This window comes from Amblyomma mixtum, chromosome 7 (assembly GCF_055824585.1).
Source record: "Amblyomma mixtum isolate Tamu chromosome 7, ASM5582458v1, whole genome shotgun sequence".
NCBI lineage: Eukaryota > Metazoa > Arthropoda > Arachnida > Ixodida > Ixodidae > Amblyomma > Amblyomma mixtum.
This window is the reverse complement of record NC_143018.1, coordinates 52,759,216-52,782,767: the sequence shown is the minus strand read 5'-3', so window position 1 is coordinate 52,782,767 and position 23,552 is coordinate 52,759,216. Positions and strand designations below refer to the sequence as shown.

At 46.8% G+C, this 23,552-nt stretch overlaps 1 protein-coding gene across 1 annotated transcript; it reads left to right on the top strand.

Moving 5' to 3' along the window:
* Positions 1-10,532: 10,532 nt before the first annotated feature.
* On the top strand, positions 10,533-12,155 carry LOC149336091 (uncharacterized). The gene is made up of 2 exons (XM_089552577.1): positions 10,533-11,887; positions 11,982-12,155. Exons 1-2 carry the CDS (start codon positions 10,727-10,729, stop codon positions 12,054-12,056), a joined length of 1,236 nt encoding a protein of 411 aa, XP_089408703.1. The 5' UTR covers positions 10,533-10,726; the 3' UTR covers positions 12,057-12,155.
* Positions 12,156-23,552: the final 11,397 nt, after the last annotated feature.

Here is a 23,552-nt window from a genome sequence, read left to right as displayed (position 1 = left end):
AACCCCATAAACAAACAAACAAATAAACAAATTATCTGTGTGCATCCCGTTCTCCTCATGCTCACCTAATGCTTTTTCTTCCGTGGTATTATTGATGAATCCATCGTAAATCAGCACGTCTTGCCTAATTCATCTGCCACGGGAGCATCAACTCGTTTCTGTTTTATTGACGCCCACCCTTAGAATACTGATGCTGGTTCAACTCTGACTCAGTTATATGCGCTCCCTCTATGAGCTCCACTTCCAGGTTCGTGCTGTTTTCTCTTATTGCTCTCCTTCGGGGGATGTTATACAGACGACGGGAAACTCTTTCCTGGCAGAGTCACTTTGACTTGTCTTAGCTTCTTGCGGCAGTCGGCAGCATTAGGAAGCTTTCCGGGCATAAATAACCGATTAGGAGACTTCACAACCGAAAACAGAAGATGACGCTGTGAATTTTTTTGTATAGGCAGTAGGCATAGGCGACACCTGTATGCACTGAGTGCCTTCGTGCGTAATGTAGTCAACAGAAGCTTCCTGCCGCCATTTCGAGTCGCGCCTGGGCGTTCTTGTTTTTTCTTTCCTAAAAATCAGCGCATTGCGGACGGATCATGCAAACAGAATTGAAGAAAACAAAAACGAACGGTGAGCAGTTAACTAACGGGGTGAAATGAATACTCAGGTCACCTGATGCAGGGTTGTTCCTTTAAGAACTGATGCTCGATTAAACACTCCGTCAAAATCATTCCATCCTAAAGCCTATGAGCTGTAGAAGTGGTTCGAATTGTCTTTTAATTGTCTACATTTTCAGACATTGCATCAGCATGCCGAAGCAACGTTCTTTTTGGAGCAGGAATTAATAGAAATATGTCTATAAAAATTAACGTTTCTCGATCGTAGTGAATGTATGGAAGTAACCGCCGCATAGCTATGGCGCAGGAACTAATCTGCTGCTTGTGGGGCACTGACGTATCAGTCACTTGAGGTTGGCCGCATTATACGAGGAAGTGTCGTATTCGGGCAAGAAATTCATGCCTTAGCTCATATAGATACCCACTGGCATTACAAGTGTTCATGTAAATTCGTATCCCCGCCATTAGTAGAAGCATTCTTCGCATATGGCCAAGCGGGAATTAGGTGTTAAGTTCGGTTTTACTCAGACTCTTTGTGTGTAACGACTAAAGACCATGGGCAGTGACGAGCGAATTTTTCTTTGACTATATAAAAATGTAGCGTCTGCGCTAAAGTCATTTAAGATTAGCGCCTGTGGATGAAAGTAAACAAGAAAGGAGGCGCTATGTGTAAATTCTGAGACAACGCAGTACGACGCGTCTTATTTGCCTTCCTCTACAAGCAGAAGCATCATGACAGCATCAACGTCTGATGACCATTTGGATGGAATAAAAGGATGCTACGGTTCCGCATAGCCCGTCTCAACTTTGACATCAGCCGCATCCCTTTTTAGGGCAAGCGATCCACAAGTTTGGAGGGGAGTAATTAGTGGCCATTGTCCTCCGGCGTCTGCGGTCACTGCCATTGTCCTTTGTGTAGCCGACGGTTTTATTCTCCTACGACCTCGCAATACTGCCTCATTGAAACAAGCTTTGTAGAAAATGCATTGTCACAGTGTGCAGTACTGTACCGTATACTATATTATACAATACAGCATTAGGAAATCAAATCAAGCTTCTTACATACTGTAAGAGTATGTTACAGAGACTGCGTACGGAAGGAGGTCCCATAGCCACTGGCTGTACTATACTATACTATACTATACTATACTATACTATACTATACTATACTATACTATACTATACTATACTATACTATACTATACTATGCTATACTATACTATACTATACTATACTATACTATACTATACTATACTATACTATACTATACTATACTATACTATATTATTTTATTTATTTATGTTATTTATGTACATACTGCAGACCATGGTTAGGTCCAAGCAGGAAGGGCAGGTGCACAAAAAGCAAAATTATAGCAACAAAAATACAACAAACAGCAAAGATAATGTAGTAAAACAACAATACATCAATGCAAGACAAAGCAGAAAAAAAAATACATAATACGCAATATCAAAAAAGATGGCTGAGGAACGCGTCTGATTTTCAGGGTTGATTAGGTTCGGTTAATGAGTTCCAGTCGGATATGGTGTGTGGGAAAAAGGAAAACTTGAACGAGTTAGTCCGGGCAAAATATGGTTTTAAAAGAGCTTTGTGATAGTGTCGTGTATTCCGTGTTGGCATTGGGGAAAGATAAGCAGAAGGGTCAAGTCTGAGTTTATTGTTAAGAAGTAATGAAAGAAAATCTAAACGAAAATTTTGTCTTCTTACCTGTAGTTCTTCAATACCATTAGCATGCATCAAGTCTGAGGGGGAGTCAGTGGGTAAATATTTTGAATATATGAATCTAATTGCTTTCCTTTGAATGTTCTCGAGCTTTCTTATGTTAGACTTAGTATACGGGTCCCAAATTATGCAAGCATATTCAAGCTTGGGTCTAATTAGAGTATTATAACCTAAGAGCTTAAAGTTAGCGGGGGCGTTTCGAAGTTTATGCCTTATATAACAGAGCTTACGGAATGCGAGCGAACAGATGTTATCTATGTGAGAGTTCCAAGAAAGGTTATTAGTAAGTGTTACACCCAAGTACTTTACGGACGCTACTTGTTGCAATGGTGATGATTCTAATTTATATACATATTCTAGAGCGTTTATCTTGTTAGTTATGCGAAGAGAAACGCTTTTATCTGCGTTCAGTGTCATGTCCCAGCGCTTGCACCACTGTACAATATTAGTAAGCGTATTTTGTAGCTCACTCTGATTGTTTTCATTGCTAACATCGCGAAATAGGACACAGTCATCAGCATATAATCGAATATGTACGCCAGGGCAAACTTCATCGATGATGTCGTTAATATATATTAGAAAGAGTAGTGGCCCCAGTACGCTTCCCTGTGGCACACCTGATGTGACTGGGAGACAGCCAGACTGCTGCCGACTGATTGAAACATGTTGACTCCGGTTAGTTAAATAATCATTTATCCAGGAAATAAAAATAGGCGGAAGTCCAATAGTTTTTAGTTTTAGAATTAGGCTGTGGTGTGGAACTTTGTCAAACGCTTTACTGAAATCTAGAAAGATCGCGTCAATCTGGCTGTTATTGTCAAGTGATGCCGCAAATGAATGGATAACTGAAAGTAGTTGAGTTACTGTGGAAAACCCTTTGCGAAAACCATGCTGGTAATCTGTCAGAATGTTGTTGCGATCTAAGAATTCATTAATGCTAGTTGCGACAATATGTTCCATTAATTTGCAGCAAGATGACGTTAAGGATATAGGTCGATAATTGGTCACCTGAAGGCGGTCGCCTTTTTTAAATACAGGTACGACTCGGGCTATCTTCCAGTCTTCAGGTACACACCCGGTTAACAATGACACGCGAAATATAATAACCAAAAACCTGGCCAGAGATTCAGCATACCTCCGAAGAAAACCGTTAGGAATATCGTCGGGCCCTGGGGATGATTTAATTTTCAGGTTTAGTAACATTGAAACGACACCATCATACGAGATGAAGTTAACTTCAGATGGATGTGCTGAAGTTGTGCTTCGTGCATCGTACGGTTTTGGTTGGGAAAATACACTGTGAAAATAATTGTTAAAATGGTGAGCAATGGCAGGCTGATTGGTAACCGTTGTACCGTTGATAGTCATTTCTGATATAGGGACTTTTTTATCGCCAATGTAGCGCCAAAATACTATACTATACTATACTATACTATACTATACTATACTATACTATACTATACTATACTATACTATACTATACTATACTATACTATACTATACTATACTATACTATACTATACTATAATATACTATACTATACTATACTATACTATACTATACTATACTATGCTATAATATGCTATAAGTGCAGTATAGTACAGTATAGTACTACAGTACATATATAGGGCTATATTATATAGTCCGTACGTTGCCGTGCTATACGATGCATGCTGATCGCTACAGAATGAAAAACTGCACTAAGTGTCAGCAGTTCGTGATTCTCGCTTTAATTGATGTTTGCACGTTATAGTGGTATTCTACCGGCCTGTTTCACGCTTATCGTACTCTTGGCTCCCGAAAAGTCGTAACCACGGCTGAAAGTCAATCACAAACCCTTTGTGAGTACGAAGTGCATTGGGATAATGCCGCTTCATTCGCTGTCGCCAGCCCTAAGTTTGTATTTAGCACCTGCAGACTACTTGATCAGAGTCCGTCTATGGCTCGCGAGAGGCTGGAGTGCATTCGCTCACCAGTCTAAAACAAGAAAAAGCAGGCTATGCATTGGTGGGTCACGAAGGCGTGCTACCTCACTTATTAACTTCAAACGCTCCCACAGCCTGAGGAGTTCCGAGGTTTTATATGGTTCCATAAATGACCGCCGAGCTTTACTACCTGAAACCGATGGCCGGATTCACGTGAATAATGCGGCACCTAGCTTCCTCGCAGCTTGCGACAAGATAAAATCTAAATAACGTCGAGATGCTGACAGTATCTTCATGAGCAACGAAGGTAAGTCCCAATAAGCAGCGCATGCCGTTTGTTGTTGCGGCCGTATAGTGTAATGAAAGCTTCCGAAACCAACAGCTCAAGAAAACTTTCTTGCAATACTACAAATACAGCCCCCTGCCGCATCCCTTTGACGCAACCAAAGCGAATAATTTTTACAGCGTTCCCTCGTGCCTGATTCCATGAGGTCACAGCAAACCACCATATAGGACAAGCTAGGGCAGGCGCTATTTGTCCTTTATGGCAGCAGGGCATATCAAGATAAACGTCGTATAGATGTCATATCCGCCGAAATGTGCACAGTGAGTTGCCAGGCCGACACCCAGCTACCTCCTATGAGAGCCAATTGCGTTTCGCTGCCGAGCGACCACGGCGTCGCTTAGCGGCTGCGTCCGCACTCTTTGCGCGGAACTTTGGCTTCCACGTTGCTTTGCTTGTTTATTCGTTTCTTTCTTTTCGTCGCTGCTATTCTGCTGATGGGGTCTATGTATCCGTCTAACAGGTAAGTAAACAAACAACATTCCGGCTTTCCGCCCACGTTTCGTGTAAGTGCGTGTGTTCGTAAGCAGTGTGGGATAGTATACGAGAGCTCTCGCTTGTACGGCTGCTGCACAGTCGACCATAACCGGCAGCCATAAATCTCGGGGGGCCGACCTGTGTACTTTGCAGTAGCAGTGCAGCAGTGGCAGGCAAGCGAAGCTTGGGGAGAGAACGCACAAACTTTTGGGCTTCCATGTACTAAGGGGCTGAGTGCCCTTAGAGACCGACATCAACAAACAAAATTTGACTTGTGCGCCGAGGATGCTGCCAGATTTTGACGCATATTAAATTACCACGTTGATTCTAGGTACAAGGGTCAAGTGATGCAAAAATAATCAAAAGCGAGTAAAAGCGAGACGCGCGTTAATGGGAATCTGAAGGTATCGTCTAATGGCTATATTCTGTTGTTGCGTTTGGCTACGCTAAATGCATTCGGCTGTAATACAGCGCTTACGCATTAATAGCTCAGTGAGAAAGTTCAGTCTTTGCATCATTTATTTGCCCCGTAATATCCTGTTATCGTGGCGATAGAGCTTCAGTGTCCCGAAAGTAGAGTCAAAGGACACTTTTCTGCCATAAGTAAGTGCTCCCGATGAAAAGCGGCCTTATTTCCCGCGTTAGATCAAGGCAACAAAGTAATAACGTCGATTAAACATTAAACATTAACAGCTGAAGCCGGAGCAGAAGCCATGAGGGCTCTCATCATAACACAATCATGTAATAATGAATTTTAAAGACATTGTACAGTGTCATAGCCTCTGAATTTAGCAGGAAGCGCGCATTTCAGATTGCACCCACCTACAGGCACTCGGGCACCCTGATAGCTTCGTTAGGCGTCCTGGAATTCTTTTAAAGCTTTTATGCACTTACTTAGTGCGAGTACAAAGCACACCAATTGCAGTGATCTCCTCAGTGGCAGCTATTGGACATTGGTTCAATGGTGGCTGTCCTAATGGAGACGTGCGAAGAAATGCCCTCCCGTGACGTCATGTGCATTACTTTAGTGAGATGGATTAGCAAGATAAATGGGATAAAAGCCGGCTGACGCGACTGTGACTACGACCTGGAATGTCATCGGTTTCCAGAAGCCACGCAGGATTTCTTGAACAGTAGCTTCCCTAAATCTCTCAATTCAGTAACTGACCACCTTTAGCTTAGTGAAGAGACGGCTCATAGCTAGACGCACCTTAGAAACCATGTATTTTTTTATTACAAGCGGTATGATACGTGTGGCAGGTTCCATTTCTATTCTGAATCACGATTGAATATATTAGTTTATCCCTGGCTGGACAGCGACTTTGCGCAGGCAACCAGTCGTGTTTTGAGGCCTGCTGAATACAGCGAAGTTGTATACTACCTCACACTTGGTCATAAAACTATAGAAGATAGAAATCGCGCTAGAGTCCGCATCGATTGGTCATCGATCTATTATTTTCCCGTTTCACCACTGTACCATCATTATGGTCATCATTATCAGGCCTGATTCCTTGTCGAAACAGAAGATTCATTTGAATCTAGCGTGCGATAGCTCCGCGAGCTAAGCTTTCCACCGCAGGCTACGGCGCTCTCCTTCCCTCTGCCTTTCACTTTGTACAGATAGAGCGCAGCGTACCCCTTTTCTTTGCTGCCACTACTGCCGTGCAATTAAAGGAAAACCCAGCGTCGGAACTCAGTACTTCGCCCAACCTCTCCTACAGCTGCCGTATCAGAAAGGCAACGGGTACTCCAGGGCCGGGAGTTGTAGCCGGAAGCGATGGCAATCGCTATCATTACGTCATCCATCGCGACGAACACGATGACGACTGCCGTGCTGCCCTCTTGATGACAGCCGGAACAGGGGACCTCGCGTCGCCTGCGTCCTGCTAATACAATGCAGCACTGGAGAACCTACCGAGGGCAATTCAGGATGCAGGAACACCATTCAGAAAGCTCTTCGTTTGTAATATGGTGACAAACACAACGCAAGAGAGAGGTTTGCTCATATCACTGCTAAATGGTACAGGAATGAAAATGGGCCTGCGTTCTTAGGCATGGACCTCTCAGGAATTCAGAGTCGCGTAATTTTGATCTCAAAACGTTCCAGTACTACAAGTTGAAGTTTCGCTCCCAACTCTTCCAAAACGGCAATTTTTTGTGAAATTCTTACCAAAACGTACACTGAAAACAAGCTTACAGCTTGAAAGAGACTAAATCATCCACTTGATGTTAATTCTGCAAGATTAATTTTTTTGAACGGAACAGTACCCTGACTTCTTTTACCGCTTCCCGGCTGGTCTCACAGTTTCATGAAGACCGATATAGACCTGAAGACTTAAATGAATACAAGTTAAAAAGAAACAAACACCCAGAGAAGGTGGTAAATAATTTTGTGTTTCTAATTGTTGTTATATAAAAATGGACTAGATAAAATTTCTTCTCGGCAAGGGAATCCGGGTTATTGTGTCTTCTCGTTCAAAGCATGACGCTCATTGACTGCCACCCAGAACCTTTGTTTCTTCTTTATTTGTTGCTCAGTGTAAAAAAAAATGGAGTGGAACTCACGATGTTAACGCAATCACATTGAAAATGGCGGCCGATACTAACGCTGCGCGGTGTTTAAAGAAGTACTATGTTTTCGAGCCCGCTTAACACAGGCAACCTATGAAAATAGCATGTTGGCTGGAGTTTCGAGTTCAGTCTTGCACATGCCACTGAAAATATGAGACCGATTGCACATACAATCACTTCATCTAGAATGCACATCGGAAAATGTAACTGATGACTGCAGGCAATTACGGCTCTAGAAAAGTAAGCGAACAATTGGAGAAAAGTAGTAGTTTGCTATTGCGTTATTTTATTTCCTACTTCTATTGACATAAAAAAATGTACTCAGTCTACAGTGAACTACTGCGGCTTGCTTGAAATTTTATAACAGGTTGTTAATTTTCAAGAGGAGCTATCTTTCCAAGTTGTCCTCACTAATTTCCCCACATTTCTTCGTGAAGAGATCAGCACCTACACTGAACACTGTCTCAATGTGTGCGCTTGGGGAAAGGGTGGTATTGCAACGTATGAACACCATGCGCAACAGTAGTTGCGCAGTGTTCAATGCTAGCTTTCAAGTCTCCTAAGAAAGCACTGAGCTTCACTGTTTCTCCGTTCTTTGAGTGGAAGCCTCTGGGTTGGGTTGAATGGGAGGTAAGCTCCGGCGCCATCTGACAGGAGGGGGGGTCCCTACATAGCAGTCACCGGATGTTTATCGCGACCAGAAGTATGAGAACAGCCCTATAAGACTGCGATGATACGGTGTACGTGATCGCATGCGATGCTCCTCCGCTGCCAATCCGTTACCTCTTTGTCACGAGAAAAACACTCCAGTAATTCCATTGAGGTTGAGCTTTTGAAAGGTGTACAACTTAATTTTATAAAGAAAATTAACATATTACCAGCAATCAATTATACAAATCACCCGGAATGTTACCATATTTAAAGATGTACAACTTAATTTTGTAAACAAAAGTAACATATTACCAGCAATCAATCATAGAAATCACCCGGAATGTTACCATATGAAAAAGTAACTAATTAATTACAAAATTACAAGAAAAAGTAATTGATTGCAAGTTATCAGTTACTTGTAACGCATTACGTACAAACCTGTTTGGTTTTTACACCACGTAAGCAGCTGTGGCTCTCATGAGGCGAACATAGGTTCAGAAGGATCTCAGTGTTGTTCTACCACTACTTTTTAACGTGGTACACTTCATTGGTGATATTTCTTCGTATTAGGAATCTTACAATTATCGACCACGGAAAATGGCTGTTTGACAGCGCTGTTCATATTCTCAATTATTTTATTTACGTCTTTAATGCTAAACATGGCGTAAGCATGCTTTAGGTTAAGGCTCTCATCCGTTCTCATAAAAATTTTTCTATTTCCCTCTTGGTGGCTCTACTTAACCGTAAGCGCAGACTTGTGCCTTTGAAAGAAGAGATCATGCATCTCAGACATGCAAAGTCAGTTTTTCTTTTCCTTCCTTCATGTTGTCCCACTTGTTTACGTAGCGTCGCTGCTTCCTGAGACTGTCCTGTCCTGTCATGTACTGCCTTCAATGAAAGCTTCTTCTAAGTTCAATATTCCCAATTAAGTAATTATGTTGGGAACCATTACACGGAGGTGACAACATTAGATTAGGAGCTGTTTGAGTGCTAGGCGAAGGTTAGACCATACGGCTCCAACTTGCTACCGTGCCAGTAAAACTTGGTGATTTATGTTCGCACTTGCCAACAGCAAGCAGGCGTAATCTTTGTTAAGCTAACTTAACTATTCTTTCAAAAGAATGAAGTTTTAAATTGTTGCCGAAAACTAAGAATTTTAATCTAATGTCAGACAGAGTCAAAAAATCACAAATCATAAAACTCTGGCCCTGTCAACTTTAGCTTGAGAAAGTTTTCCGCGCAATGCACCAAGAGCCTGAAATATGAAGTGGGAATGACAGGGAGCGCTTGTTGTAAGCAGAATACGCTCTGTAGCGGTCGCAATTTTTTTGAAAACTACGATGCCTGACAGACTGCCTTCAGGCAGTTTAAAAAGGGACCAAACAACACTTTCTCATTAAACCCATACTAACAGATATTCCATCTCCTGGGAGTTCTTTTCATGCCCTTCGACTTCCAAAATGGTGTTTTTCCTGTATTTAAAACTGTGGAACGATGACTGTTCATCAAATTACCTGATTATTTTGTGGAGAAAAAACGTTCCTGAGTGCTCCAGGAGACTGTAATCATTAGTTATCAAGCTTCATTCCTTCATATGCAGTTTTAGGGGTTTTTTTTCAGCTTGGCTCACGCTACGTGCGACACCCTGGTCACTATCAAAATAAGGCTCGCTCCAGTCACTTCTCAGTTTCTTGCATGGACCTGTTTCCAACCTTAGCTTCTCTAAATGAAACATGACGACAGCACAAGCATAACCAAAAGCCTGAAATGTCTCCGGCAGTTATTCGTGAAGTACATGGAGAGAAGACGCCAAGGATGCACACACTCAGCGTCAGTACAAAGCCTCTCTGCAACAAAGGCCATTTGCAGGTGGGGAAAGAAAGCGGATAAATTAATGGGTATACCTCTTTCGCTTTGGGCCCGAATGATGTGTAGTCATGGAGAATGTTTCGCTACAACAAACGGCACAGAAGGCGTACAAAACATAGGCCTGGCGACAAATTTACTTAAGGCTGCTTGGCATTTCTGGAGCCTAAAAAGACATCGCAAGCAGATTACTGGTTTTACTTGTTTTTTTCAGACAAGCTCTATATGTTTCTTTTCTCAGCAAGTTTCTTTATCTCGGCCAATTTGGTTTTTACTTCTTGTTTTGGAGCAGTATTTTGCAGTGCGGTGCCATCATTGAAATCCCACATCGGCTCCGCTCAAAGACAGCGGAATTCGCCAATCGCCAGCATCATCAGCCAAAATTTCACCACCCACGGATCTGCGAATGTGAGCGCTGCACGCCATCAATTTTTGGCCCGCCTACGCCCTTTTTCGGGCACCCACGGCCCTTTCTTCTCTGTGACCTCTCCGCCTGAGCTAGGCCTACTCCGACGGACGCTTCCGCCACCAACGCCATCATGGAGGTGCAGGTGCAGGGAGAGGTTCTTAACCCCAACGACTACGACCCAAGGGACTGGACGCACATTCTTAGTGTGCCTGCTCGCTCCAAGGACGTCCTTTCAACAACCCGACGCCAGGAGGGCGCAGCCTCTGCTACCGGTACCCCCAAGTCTCCATGCCTTGAAAAGTCAGCGCACCTGCAAGCAACGCGCACAGCTGCGCAGCGTTCGCGGCAGCAGCCACCGCTTCCTGCTGCAGATTACAAGATCGTTTTTAGATCACGAGGCGGGCTGCAGCTGGACCTGCTTCCACCCCGACAACTACGAGAGGCCATCCTCCAAGCGGCGTCCCAGCTTAAGGAGCCAGCGCGTACCCAAATCAGGGTACACCCGGTCAACAACACCTGCACCGTAAGCACGCCCCTAAAGGATGACGCGCTCGCTCTGGTTCGGGTGAACACCATCACACACCAAGGCAAGGAATTCGCCGTAGCACCTTATATAGCCCCGCCGGACGGAGCAGTACGTGGAGTCATCTCCAATGCTTATTGGAATGAGACCCCGTCAGAGCTCCTGCAAGACCTGCTCACCGGCAACCCAGACGCCCTCATCGTGGACGCCCGCCGAATGGGCTCCACGCGTTCCATCTTAATAACTTTCCGGGCTGGACCTGTCCCACGCGCCGTCCTTTATGGAGGAGCCCTCCACAGGTGCACACCCTATCGAGGGCATATAGACGCCTGCACTAACTGCCGCGTCCCTGGTCACCGGGCAGACGTGTGTGTCCACCCAAGATCCCATAAGTGCCCCCGCTGTGGGCAGTCCCACCGAAAGGAAGATGTGCCCTCATGCACCCCCAGCTGCATTCTCTGCGGAGGCCCTCATATGACCGGCACCGGGAACTGCAAGGGACGGGGCCGCAAACTAGCGTCCCCGAAGAACGCTCCCTCTCCTCCGGGTACATCGCGGCTTTCCCGCTGCGATCAACCAGGCACAGCCAGCAGACGCAGCTCGACGGCTTCCCGGTCGCCTTCTACAAGCCGGCAGAATGGCAGCAAGAACGCCACGCGTCTCACCTGGGCAGACCGCGTTTCCGGCAAAACCACCCGTCAACCCCCACCACCCCAGTCCTCCCAGGCAGACCCGAGAGACCAGAAACTCAAGGCCTTGCGTGACGAGGTAAGCCGCCTTTCCTCTCTCCTAAGCACCCCCGCCCCCTCCATGCCCCCTCAACCCGCACCCCCTGTCATTAATTCGAGCTCATCATCCACAGACACTTCGAGCACCCCTCCTGCAAAGAAACAGCGCACCACAGACGCCACACCCCCTCCCGTGCCCCCAGAAATAGACGCTAAATTAGCAGCACTCGAAGCAAAATTTGACCATAAACTAAAGGAGCTAGACGCCCGCCTCGAGGCCAGATTCAATCACCTTGCCGCCGCCCTCACCGAAAAACTTGAGCAGCGCATGGACGTTATGCTTACCAAGATGATGGAGCTCTTGGAGCATAATCTTACCCATCGCTTCACCCAACTTCAAACCCCCTCCACTCCCCCCATCCTACCTCCACAAGCACAAAACACCTTCCCTGAGCCACACATACCAATTGACACCCGTCTTAATACCCTCCTCAATCCCCCCACCATCCAATATGGCGGGGGGGAACACTGATTATCTCCCCATTATAACTTGGAACTGCCGCGGCTTCCGGGCAAAGCGCGCACCTCTTCAACTTCTCCTTCCCACCATCACACCCACGCCCCACATACTTCTTCTCCAGGAGACTGCACACCGAGCAACCCTCCCCAGCTACACATCTACACACTCGGATACCACTAACACACCCAGGGCGTCCACACTCATCCACCGCAGCCTCACCTACAAAACTCATCACATTACGTCTGAGACGCCCTGCGTGATCACGGAAATTATACATCACACACATTCACTTCCTTCTATATTTATAGCAAACATATACCACCCGCCGTCCCTGCCGATGGCCCCGCTAGAATCACTTCTGCGAAAGCTACACCATCTAGCAGGGAAACATCCCCTACTCATCGGTGGGGACTTCAACAGTCAGCATACTGACTGGGGATACACAACCACGACACATCGAGGTCGCAGGCTCTGGCTGCTCCTGCAGAACCTCCAACTCACTGTGCACAACACGTTTCAGACGCCTACGCGGATCGGCAACAGTGTCAGCATGGACACCAGTCCGGACCTGACGCTGAGCCGCTGTATCCGCGGCGTTACCTGGAACAGAACACAACATACACTGGGCAGTGATCATTACATTATACAAATCACTGTCCCATACAAACCACCCCGTCACGCAAATATGACACACGAACTCATTAACTGGGATGCCTTTCGCGCTGCACGCACCGCCCTCCCAGACACTCCCATCGCAGACATCGATGCATGGGTGCAATCACTCAAGCATGACGTTCACCACAACACACGACACATTGAAACTACAACCGAAACACCGACCCTTGACACACGCCTAGCCCACCTCTGGGAGGCTTATCACAGCATCCTGGAACGCTGGAAAGGCAACAAACACAACAGAACGCTTAAAAAGCGGCTGGCCGCGCTGCAGACACAAATCCAACAGCACTCTGAGGAGCTCTGTCGATCCAACTGGGGACAGATATGTGACGGCATCGCCGGAAACCTGTCCAGCAAACGAGCATGGCAACTCCTCCGACACCTCATTGACCCCACACGCACCAAATCAGCAGCACAGCACCACGTGACACGCCTCACACATGAACACATTGACGATCCCGACACCCTTCTAGACACACTTCAAACCATGTACACATCTCCAGGCGGCCCCATACCTCTACCGCACTACACAGGACAAGCAAATCCAACACTCGACACCTACATCACGGAGACGGAAGTCAGAGCGGCCCTCCTGACTTTCCGCGCCAACTCCGCACCTGGTGCAGACCAAATCACAAACTCCATGCTCCGTAATCTGGATGACCAATCGATCACCCACATTACGAAATACTTCAACCAGTGCTGGAGGGAGGGTAACGTCCCGCAGTCCTGGCGCCACGCGAAGGTAATATTTATACCAAAACCCAACAAACCACTCACCATTCAAAACCTTCGCCCGATTTCGCTAACCTCATGCCTCGGGAAGCTCCTCGAGCATGTTGTGTTAGCGAGACTCACAAGTCACATGGCGGACAACAATCTCTACCCGCATAGCATGGTGGGATTCCGCCCTCATCTATCCGCACAGGATGCCATGCTGCAACTCACACACGACCTTTTTGACCCGCTTCTTGCAGGTCACACCAAGGCAGTCTTAGCTTTGGATCTCTCCAAAGCTTTTGATCGCATTGAACATCAGGCGATCATGACTGCTCTATCCCCATTGAATGTGGGTGTGCGCACGTATGCCTACATTCAAGCATTCCTGACTGACCGCACGGCTGAGATACACTTCGGGCCTCTGTCTTCCACCTCCTACACACTTCAGAGTATCGGCACCCCTCAAGGGTCCGTCCTTTCCCCCTTTCTCTTTAACATAACCCTCATACCCCTCGCCCGGAAATTGGCAACTATTCCCCACCTCAAGCACACTCTTTATGCCGACGATATCACCCTGTGGACCACCCACGGCAGTGACGGCGACATAGAGAACACCTTACAGGAAGCAGCCACCCTCACCCAAAATTACGCACGGACCATCGGACTGTCTTGCTCCCCAGAGAAGTCCGAACTGCTCCTCATCCGGCCTAAGAACCACCGCTGTCCCCGCTCCCCCATTGCCATTGAATTGAATGGTTACCCGGTACCTGAGGTTGGCACCCTCCGTGTATTGGGCTTGCACATCCAGAACGATGGCAAAAACACCACTACCCTCAAGAAACTCAAGCAGGTTGCAGGCGCGATATCGCACCTCATCCGCAGGGTTTCGGGACATCATAGAGGCATGAAGGAGCGCGACCTATGTCGCCTCATTCATGCCTTTGTCCTCAGCCGTGTACTGTACACTACCCCATACTTACAACTATCCAAACATGACATAAACGCTTTGGATGCTTTGATTCGCAAGGCATTCAAGGTAGCACTTCATCTTCCCCTCAACACACCCACAGACAGATTACTAGGCCTGGGCCTCCACAACACGATCGGGGAACTGGTGGAGGCCCACCGACAGGCCCAATACATCAGGCTCACAAAAACTTCCACAGGTCGGTATATCCTGGACTCCCTGGGAATCAAAATACCGGCCAACGACCCAACCCTTCTCGCCATCCCACGATCCCTTCACCGAGAGCTTCTCATCAGGCCGCTCCCGAGGAATATGCACCCGTCCCACCATGAGCAGCGCCGCAGAGCCCGTGCGAAGGCACTCCATCGAGCGTACGGCCCCCAGCCGGACGCCGTATGGGTGGACGCTGCCTGCACGGGTGATGAAGCGACAGCAGCTGCGGTGGACTCCTCTTCATCCACCCTCCTCACACTACCTCTCCCTCCAGATACGTCCCCAGAAGCTGCAGAGGAAGCCGCCATTGCACTTGCTATAACCCGCACGGAAGCCCGGTATATTTTAACTGACTCTAAAACTGCGATTCTAAATTTTGCTCGAGGCCGAGTTCATGTCCCTGCTTTTGGCATACTGGACTCGCCCGATGCACCCCCGCCCCGCCAAGTGGAGCTGATATGGGTGCCTGCGCACTCCGGGAATCCCGGAAACGAGGCCGCCAACCTTTTAGCCCGAGGTTCTTTAAACCGGGCTCAGGTGGCCTCGGATCGGGGATTCACGAAGGATCGCATGCACTCATTCAGTGAGCTGACCCAGGCATACAGAGCCTCTCGCCAGCTCTACCCCCCGCCCCACCCCTCCCTAGATAACAGACACGCAACACTCTGGCGCAGATTACAAACACATACTCTCCCCTCGCCCCTTACCCTAACCCACTATCATCCCTCCTTCCCCACTCCTGCTTGCGCCCTATGCCCAGAACCCTTCGCTTCTTCCCTCCACATCCTTTCCCTCTGCCCGGCGGACCCTCCCCCGCGGGACCTAGAGAACCTCAAGACCTGGGAGGACTGGGAGACCCTGCTGCATTCGGGGGACCCGGCCGTGCAGACCATCGCCACCGGCCGTGCTGCCAGTGTTATGGACCTCAGGAACATAAACACTTGAGTGCAGTGGGGTCGTGCGGGGACCCTGGGGCGTGCCCCGAATTCCTTTGTAAATAAAGTTTTCTCTCTCTCTCTCTCTGCCATCATTTTGCGCATTGAGAGGCATATCAGTTTATTGTGTGTTTAAATATTTCAATTAACGTTGCGGGGGATACTTACGAAATCTAGCGAAAAAAATTATAAGCTTATGAACAGTACCCAAATAAAAACCAGTGGTCTATATATGTGACGTTATATGAAGAATACTCGGTGTATCTATCCTCGGTTCTTTTCGTAATCAGGGAGCGCCGTACGCTCAGAGTTGAGTTGGGTAGAGGCTGTTGCTACTTCTGTGCTTATGGCCTTGCGGATTCTGCCGGCAATTGCTCCACCGTACCGACACTTACATGCTAAATAAGGTCCACAGATCAGGTACATGCCTGAAACGTGGCTGATCTACACAGCTCTAAACACAACAACCTATAACAGTCAATAGTCAGGTCTCGCTGTCTCTATATGGGGTCCAAACGACAATGGTACGCTTTTCGCAGCTTGTTTTTTTTTTTTCGGAAGAAACCGGGGCAGAAGTTGAGCCTGGGAGGCATTGCGACGAGAGTACATATGTTAGAATGAGCAAAAAAAAGAAAGCAAAATGAAAGCACTCATCCAGCGCCGCTGGTCGACCAGGCTACAGCGCGAAAATGCGTGAAACGGTAAAAACGTGACGAATTATTTGACTCATCTCGATGCCCCTACAACCTGCTATTTAGTAGAAAACGCCGAATCGTGCTCAATCTTTCTTCTCGCTATCTCGTTCATTGCATAGTTTTAATGTCATGTGCAAGAACACCAAAGAAAATAATTTGCCTCGACCTCTCTCCGTCGGAATACCTTTTTCTACCCCGTCACGTAACCGCTTTATGAAATCCCTTAACTGCCACAGAATCAAAAGTGCCACAACAAATCATGCTACTTACAGTAAGAGTAGGCAGGATATGGACTCACCTGCAAAAAAAGAAGAAGAAAGAAAACTGGGGTTAGCAAATTTATTTTTTCTTCTATGCGCGTTATCACTCAACAGTGCGTAGCAATAAGAGCGTATTGGGGAAAATCTCCGCAAGTATGGCTTTCTTATTTCCAGCCGACTTTATGATGTTCACCACTGGTAAGCACGTATCCGCAGTCGTTATCACGGCACGACAGTACCATAATCATTAGCATCAATATAATATTTATTGCCAGTTAAAACAATGATATCATCAAGAGTGCGCTCCGACACGAATTTGTTGAAAATTCCTCTCCACGGGTTTTCGCAGACTCTCCGTAATGCGACATCTCAGGAACGTTTCAGCGCAAATTCCTAGTTATATTTGACGTCAGAATGAGTGACTCAGCTCTGTCATGTATCTAATTTATCTCTCGAAGGATTCACCGCAATCATCAACAGAAAATAATAGAAATCAGGTTCTTGTATAGCCTCAAATTAGACACAATCAAATCCGACGTAGAACTAGTTTTCAATGGAGCGTACAGAGCCGATAGAGCTGATGAGAAGGTTTCGTCACTTCAAGTATGTAAATGAGTTGACTGGATCAAAAAGAACATCGGCATGGCTTAACGGTTCAATCTAGCAAACAATGGAACTCGAAGCGGTCTTTTGTCCTAAACTGCGGCCATTATTTAAAGTATACGTACTTCCGCTTAGGCAAAAATTTGAAGCAGCTCTGGCTCCAAAAAACGAAAAATGAATGAAATGAACGTGCGCATGCAAAACATGCGAAGCAAACAATGGCAACCAATTGTATCTTAATCAGATTCCAAACAAGAATTTTATGTCTCTGAAACGAAACAATATGATAATTACTCCAGTATAGCTGTCCGGCCAACCAAAGTGCTTTTTGTTAGCGCTTTGTTACTGCCATAAAGTCGTGGGAAGGAATTGGGCTAGCTCTCAGAGCCGAAGTACGAACACCTCAGAACTTGAATTTGCTCTAAAGATAGACACTTGGTAATATGAAGCCCAACCAGTTTCGAAGTTGTGTGTGTGTGATATTTTAATGGTAAGCGTGCAGACACTGCCGGTCGAACTGTGCAATCTTAAACTGCATTTTATTCCTTCATTTCCGATTTCAGGGCAAGAAATGTTCTTGGAAAAGCGGTTTGAATAAAGTTCTTACCACCTTCCATTTCTTGTAAAAAAACCCAGGGAACACTTTTATGCCTTTTGAGAGCTATTTCATCAAAATCTCTTCCAGCATGTTATATTTTTGTCGCTAGAAACGAAGACAGGCTTTAAATACTGCTACGAGTGCTTCGCACCAAGGTCTGTAATATAGGCTGGAAAATACTCGTCATGCGCCACAACAATTTGCACGGGTTAGCTTATCTTGCGCACGTGCGACATTGTTCTGAGATTTTCGCTTGATTTCCGGGAAAGGGCGATTGCATGGATAGTGCAAGTGTTGCTGTTAAAACAGGCTCTTTACCCCCGCCTGGTCGAGGGTGGGACGCTTGCCCCGAATCTGCCGACAAGGCCCACTATAAGGTTTAAAAACAGCAGACGTTGATCACGTGACTGTAAATGGGGCATTCTCTCTCACCAGCAGGAGACCAAGGCAGTGTTCTGTCCTCAGTCGCCAGAAGGGCATCGCCTCATTCGTCAGAGCAGTCACCACTGTGCTTGAAGAGATATTGTTTGCAATAATACTATCACCACTAGGAATACTGTATGGCGGCACATGCAAACAGCAAAAAGTTTTCGGAATATAACAATCACACTTAAACTTTGCCGAGTCGTGAAAGCCGTCCGTACAGCAGAAGGTAACCTCTAGAGGCTGAGTTCTCTCTTTCCGCGACAGTTGAATTTTACACTCCGCGTGTCGTGCTCTTGTTGCTGCTAACAAATATACAGCCTTCGACTATTTATACATACACTGAAACAACAAAACGAGGCGCTTCTGCATTGCGACTTCGCTTACACTTGTTGGCTGAGTGGTATGTCTGGCGCCTCCTGACGACATAGACTCAGAAGCGCAAGCAAACACGGTCACATAATACATCGTATAGGAAGGCCACACCGCGTGATGTTATAGCCTCTCCATCCCTCCCTCTGCCCTGCCCCCACCCCCCTCCCAACTATCTATACGGGGTCACGACAAGGAGTTCGGGTCACAGACCCCGGAGAAAGCCTCGAGCTAATCCGCTCGTTGAAGATGGAAATAAGCTCCAACAGCGACACTCAGCCAGTAAACAGAGATAATGGCGCCACGCAACGACTGCAGTTCGGAGGAGAAAAACGCAAACCAAATTGGCGAAATAACCGCCGAAAGAAAACAATAGCATCGAAAAAAATAAAAAAATATCCCAGGCTCGAAGCGCCATAAGACGTGCTACTCCGGCCGTCTGGATTTAACGCGATTAGCTCGATCCTGATTTATTGTCTCTTCATGAAAGGCAGTCGCCGCTTGCATTATAATCCCTCTTTCGCATATGTGTGCTTGGTTCTGTCTTGTTTTGAACCATGAGCACGTCTCAGTGCAGTGTCGCTCTCGTAAGCGGAGACCGGAGTGTGAAAGGTCAAGAAGAGTTGCTTTCGAAGCAAAGGAGTCAAAAGACGCACTTTGTAGACCATAGTCTAAGCCCCGCGAAAGCGCCAAAGGAAACTCTGGCATATGCGGAGTGTGCTGTTGAAGTGATGCAGTAAGCAAAACCTCTAGCTTTGCCACCCATAGGGCTGCAAGGGGACTGGCCGGCAGTGCCGAAGAAAAGTTTGGAATTTACATTAACCGCTAAAAGGAAGGCAGAGAGACTAAAGGTTTAATGAATACCTGTCCATACATCAAATGACTGGCCTTTTAAGTTGCGGCCCTACCTCCTTTCCCTTTTAGGGAAGTCGCCTTCAGCGCGTCGTCGTATGTCTTGTTTAAAGGTGAGCCGGTCCAGTAGCGAAAAGAAGCGTGAGCGACAGACAGACAGACAGACCGGACGGACGGACTCATATATAGACGGAGAGACTTACATAGATGGATAGATAGATTGACATGTAGGCGGAACAGATAGACTGACACGGTGATGAGACAGATAGACTTATATTCAAGTGGGACAGATATATTTACATGTAAGTAGGACAGATAAAATGACATGTAGGTGGGACAAACATAATGACATGCAGGCGGGACAGATCATCTTACATATAGGTGGGGCAGATAGATTGACATGCAGGTGGGATAGATTGACACGTCAGTGGGACTGATAGATTGACCTATAGGAGGACAGCTAGATTTGTAGTTCAATTGACTTCTTAGGACTCAATATAACACCGCATAAAACTGGAGAACGGGCCCATATGAATGCGTTTGTTTTTTCCTTGGCTGCGGTACCCGACCAATATTCGCGTTCGATGTTCAGCTTTCAGTGCTACCGTAGCACCAGTGGCAAATACTTGGCCCTGCCGAGTTCGGCCCTTCCTGTTTTTCTTCCACATTGTCATCCCCGCTAACTTAATTGCACGCTTAACTAAATCGGCACACACTATCAGATAAAACTTTGGGGGAGAAGGAAGGGGGAGGAATCCTACCAAATCCGGAGAGATGAAACTTCACTCTAACGGCTCTTGACTTTACGGGGACGAGGCCGTGTGCAGCGAATCACTGTTGACTTTCGAAGTTAGATGGCCAATTAACCTCTCCACTCAAGCCCCGGATCTCCTGCGCACTGGCTACGATCGGATCTGTAGTGGTAGTTGAAACCTCATCGGGCTGCAGTGGCTTGTTGCAAGCTCTGAAAGTGTTTTTTTTTTTCCTCCGTGTGCTCTGCGTTTTATTCACTTGCTCGTATATCATTTTGCAAGGAAATCCTGTTGAAACGAAGTCAGGTGGCAGAGGCGAGTTTCCGAGAAAAATCTCAGTAGCCATATGATATAAAAGCTTTTTTCGTCGAGCGTTTAGACACTCAACGGTAGATCGGAAATGAGGCCGCAGTTAACGCGAGCCGAAACGATCCAAGGGGCTGATCAAAATGAGCCAGGCTTACATGCCACTTACTGCAAGGTGCGCGCTTTCGAAAGCGATGATTTCGACGCATATTCGCGCAAGCATGTACGCACTTTGTAGAAATGGATAGGATGATGAATATTGCGACATTCGGAGGACTCATTAAATCCAACTTTGGTATCCAGCGACACAGGACTCAGTACGAAAAACTGGTACCATCGTTATTAGAAACAAGCTGCGAGAAAAAACGGCAAAAAGCAAGTCTTGCAAATGAAATGTCCGCTAATCGAAGCCAACATATACAGTGTTATTACAGAAATTGTTAGTAATGAATTTTAGCATGCTGAAGCAGCTGCTCGACCTAAGGCAGTCTGCGGTGCCGTGCTTCCGGTTAGTTCGGACCAGGCATGTGTTTCCAATACGCACTGAAATCAAAGTGCGCAAAGTGCAAAGTGCAAAGTGTATTATCCTCCATCGAATTGCAGCTCCATCCCAGATTGAACCCACCACTTTCGACTCAGCAGCTGAACGCTAAGTAGTAACCTAACGGCAGTGGTAGCTAAGGGCGAACAAAATCAGTTTGATGAAACCATTGGATACAAAGGTTACGATGTCAGCTTGCGAGCGTAGCGAACGAAGAGCGCGAGAATCATAAAATAAACCCAATCGCACCTTCGGGCTCCTGCATTGAGGTACGGACCCTCTTGGCTAGGAACATTCAAAGTTAGCTGTGCGAATTTGATGATTCCGCGTGTATAAAATAAATAAAGTTGACAGCTGCTTCCCTCCGTCGTTCTACTCCGGACACTTAGAAAGCACTTTTCGCAATACTGGTACCTCTCCTAGAGCGAAAACTGCAAACTGACTGTGGAGCAATGGAGTCTTAGAGAAAAGCGGGAAAAGAGACGGTTGGAAACGGCGCAGAGGAGGGATGCCCATACAGTTTACCGATGAAAGGCGATCGGTCAAGCGGCACCGGTCCCCTGTTTCCCTCTTTCAAGTTTCTTTCTTTCCCTTTCTCTGTCACTCTTTCTGCACAGCTTTTATATGTTTCGTGCCTGCGCCAGCGCTTCTCTCACCATTTGTCTTCTTTTCTTCTTCTTTTTTTACTTTACTCTTTTTTTGTCCTCCGAAAACAGATGACGCCTCCGCTTGTGAGAGACGGTGCGGTGAGATTCGCATTCGCAGCCAGGCGTTCCGGAACGCTGAGGGCCGGGCCGGCTCGCTCGGCTTGTTCGCTTTCCAGCTTCGGTGTGAACTTCGGATTTGACTTGTTCTGGCACGCTTCAAGCTCGGCCTGACTTCACACGTAGCTGGCAGGGATAAGGATACGGAGGGGCACAAAGAACGACTGAATGTGAACAGTTGCGAAAAGTAAGAGCAGGTACAGCGTGGACAAGTAGAGAAATACAAAGATACAAGGAAAATATTGAAAGTGGCAATAAAGAAATAAGCACAGAAATTCTGAGGTGAAAAAGCCAGCCAGAGTTAAGCCTGTTACGTTGGCGCTTTGTATTCCGTCCTGGCTTCGGCCTGGGACATGGCTATGGCTCAAACTTCTTCTGCCTGGCTTCACTAGCGTTCGTTACAGAACGGCAGCGAGAATGCGGGTGTGTATTGCATCACGTGGGTACGGGAAAGCAGGAAAGGAGGCGTTGAAGGAAGATTGCAAAAGGGATTTCAGACTAGAAAAATGGAAGGCAAGACCCGGCCTTACTTTCTTCCACATCGTTTACTGCGCCTTCGACTTCTCCAAGAAAGATTTATGTCCCCTCACCCCAAAGGAACACAGCCACACATACGTACAAAGCATGACGCAACTGTTAGTTGAATAGAGCCGGGAGAACGATGGGTGGCAGGACTGCAATAAATGAGCGTGACACCGGAATGCCGGAGCCTTCTGCGACAAAGCGTGCACTATTTGAGGCACTGTAAATGTGCTGCTCTAAAAGCCTTAAGGATAGGCCCTCACGCCACCCGCTACTCGTCGCCTTCAACCTTTTCGCCTTCCCCCTAACGCTCTTTCCTTTCTTCTCGTCTCCTCTGTAAGTGGAGAAGGGGTTCTCCTTCCTTCATTTTTTCGCCCGCTAACCTAGGCTTCAGACGCAAGGTTTGGTGGACGAAGAGATTTTTCTCACGCTGGGGCTATAATGCTTTCGCATCATAGGAGTAGTGAGAGAAATACCCATGGCTCTGAGAGCACAAGTCACTTAACGTGCACTGTGGAGGCTGGGAAAGAGGAACAAACATGGGAGTGAGAAGGCGAGAAGGAGACAGAGGCGACAGCGAAGGGCTGAAGCGTCCTTAAGAGTAGGCGATGCCACGCCTTCATTGTCTTGTTCTCAGTAGAATGCAAGAGCAGGGGAGTTTACAGAGTGTAGGTGCCCGGTGAGCTACAGCACCAGTGTCCCGATAACGAGCGGGTTGGCCACGCGCAAGTCCATCCAAATAAGTGTATTGCGTGCATTTACACATAATTTTCTCTTCTCTCATTTTACTTCCATCGTCTACTGTTTCACCGCGAGGTTTAAGTTGTCAAGCTGACAGACATTTGTCGCACCTTTATTTAACTCACAAACTACTCTTATTACACTATCCAGTCAAGCGCCCCACAACACCCCATTGATCTCCCTCTAAATTAGCAGCGCTGCTTCATGTGCACAACACCGAGTGTTGTTCAACTCCAAATATCG

What these genes read in the sequence shown, in the direction of transcription:
- LOC149336091 (XM_089552577.1), top strand. Translation starts at nt 10,727, where the DNA reads ATGGAGGTGCAGGTGCAGGGAGAGGTTCTTAACCCCAACGACTACGAC. An exon ending in TCAAGGCCTTGCGTGACGAG is followed by an intron (nt 11,888 to 11,981) that starts GTAAGCCGCCTT and finishes CATCATCCACAG; the next exon opens with ACACTTCGAGCACCCCTCCT.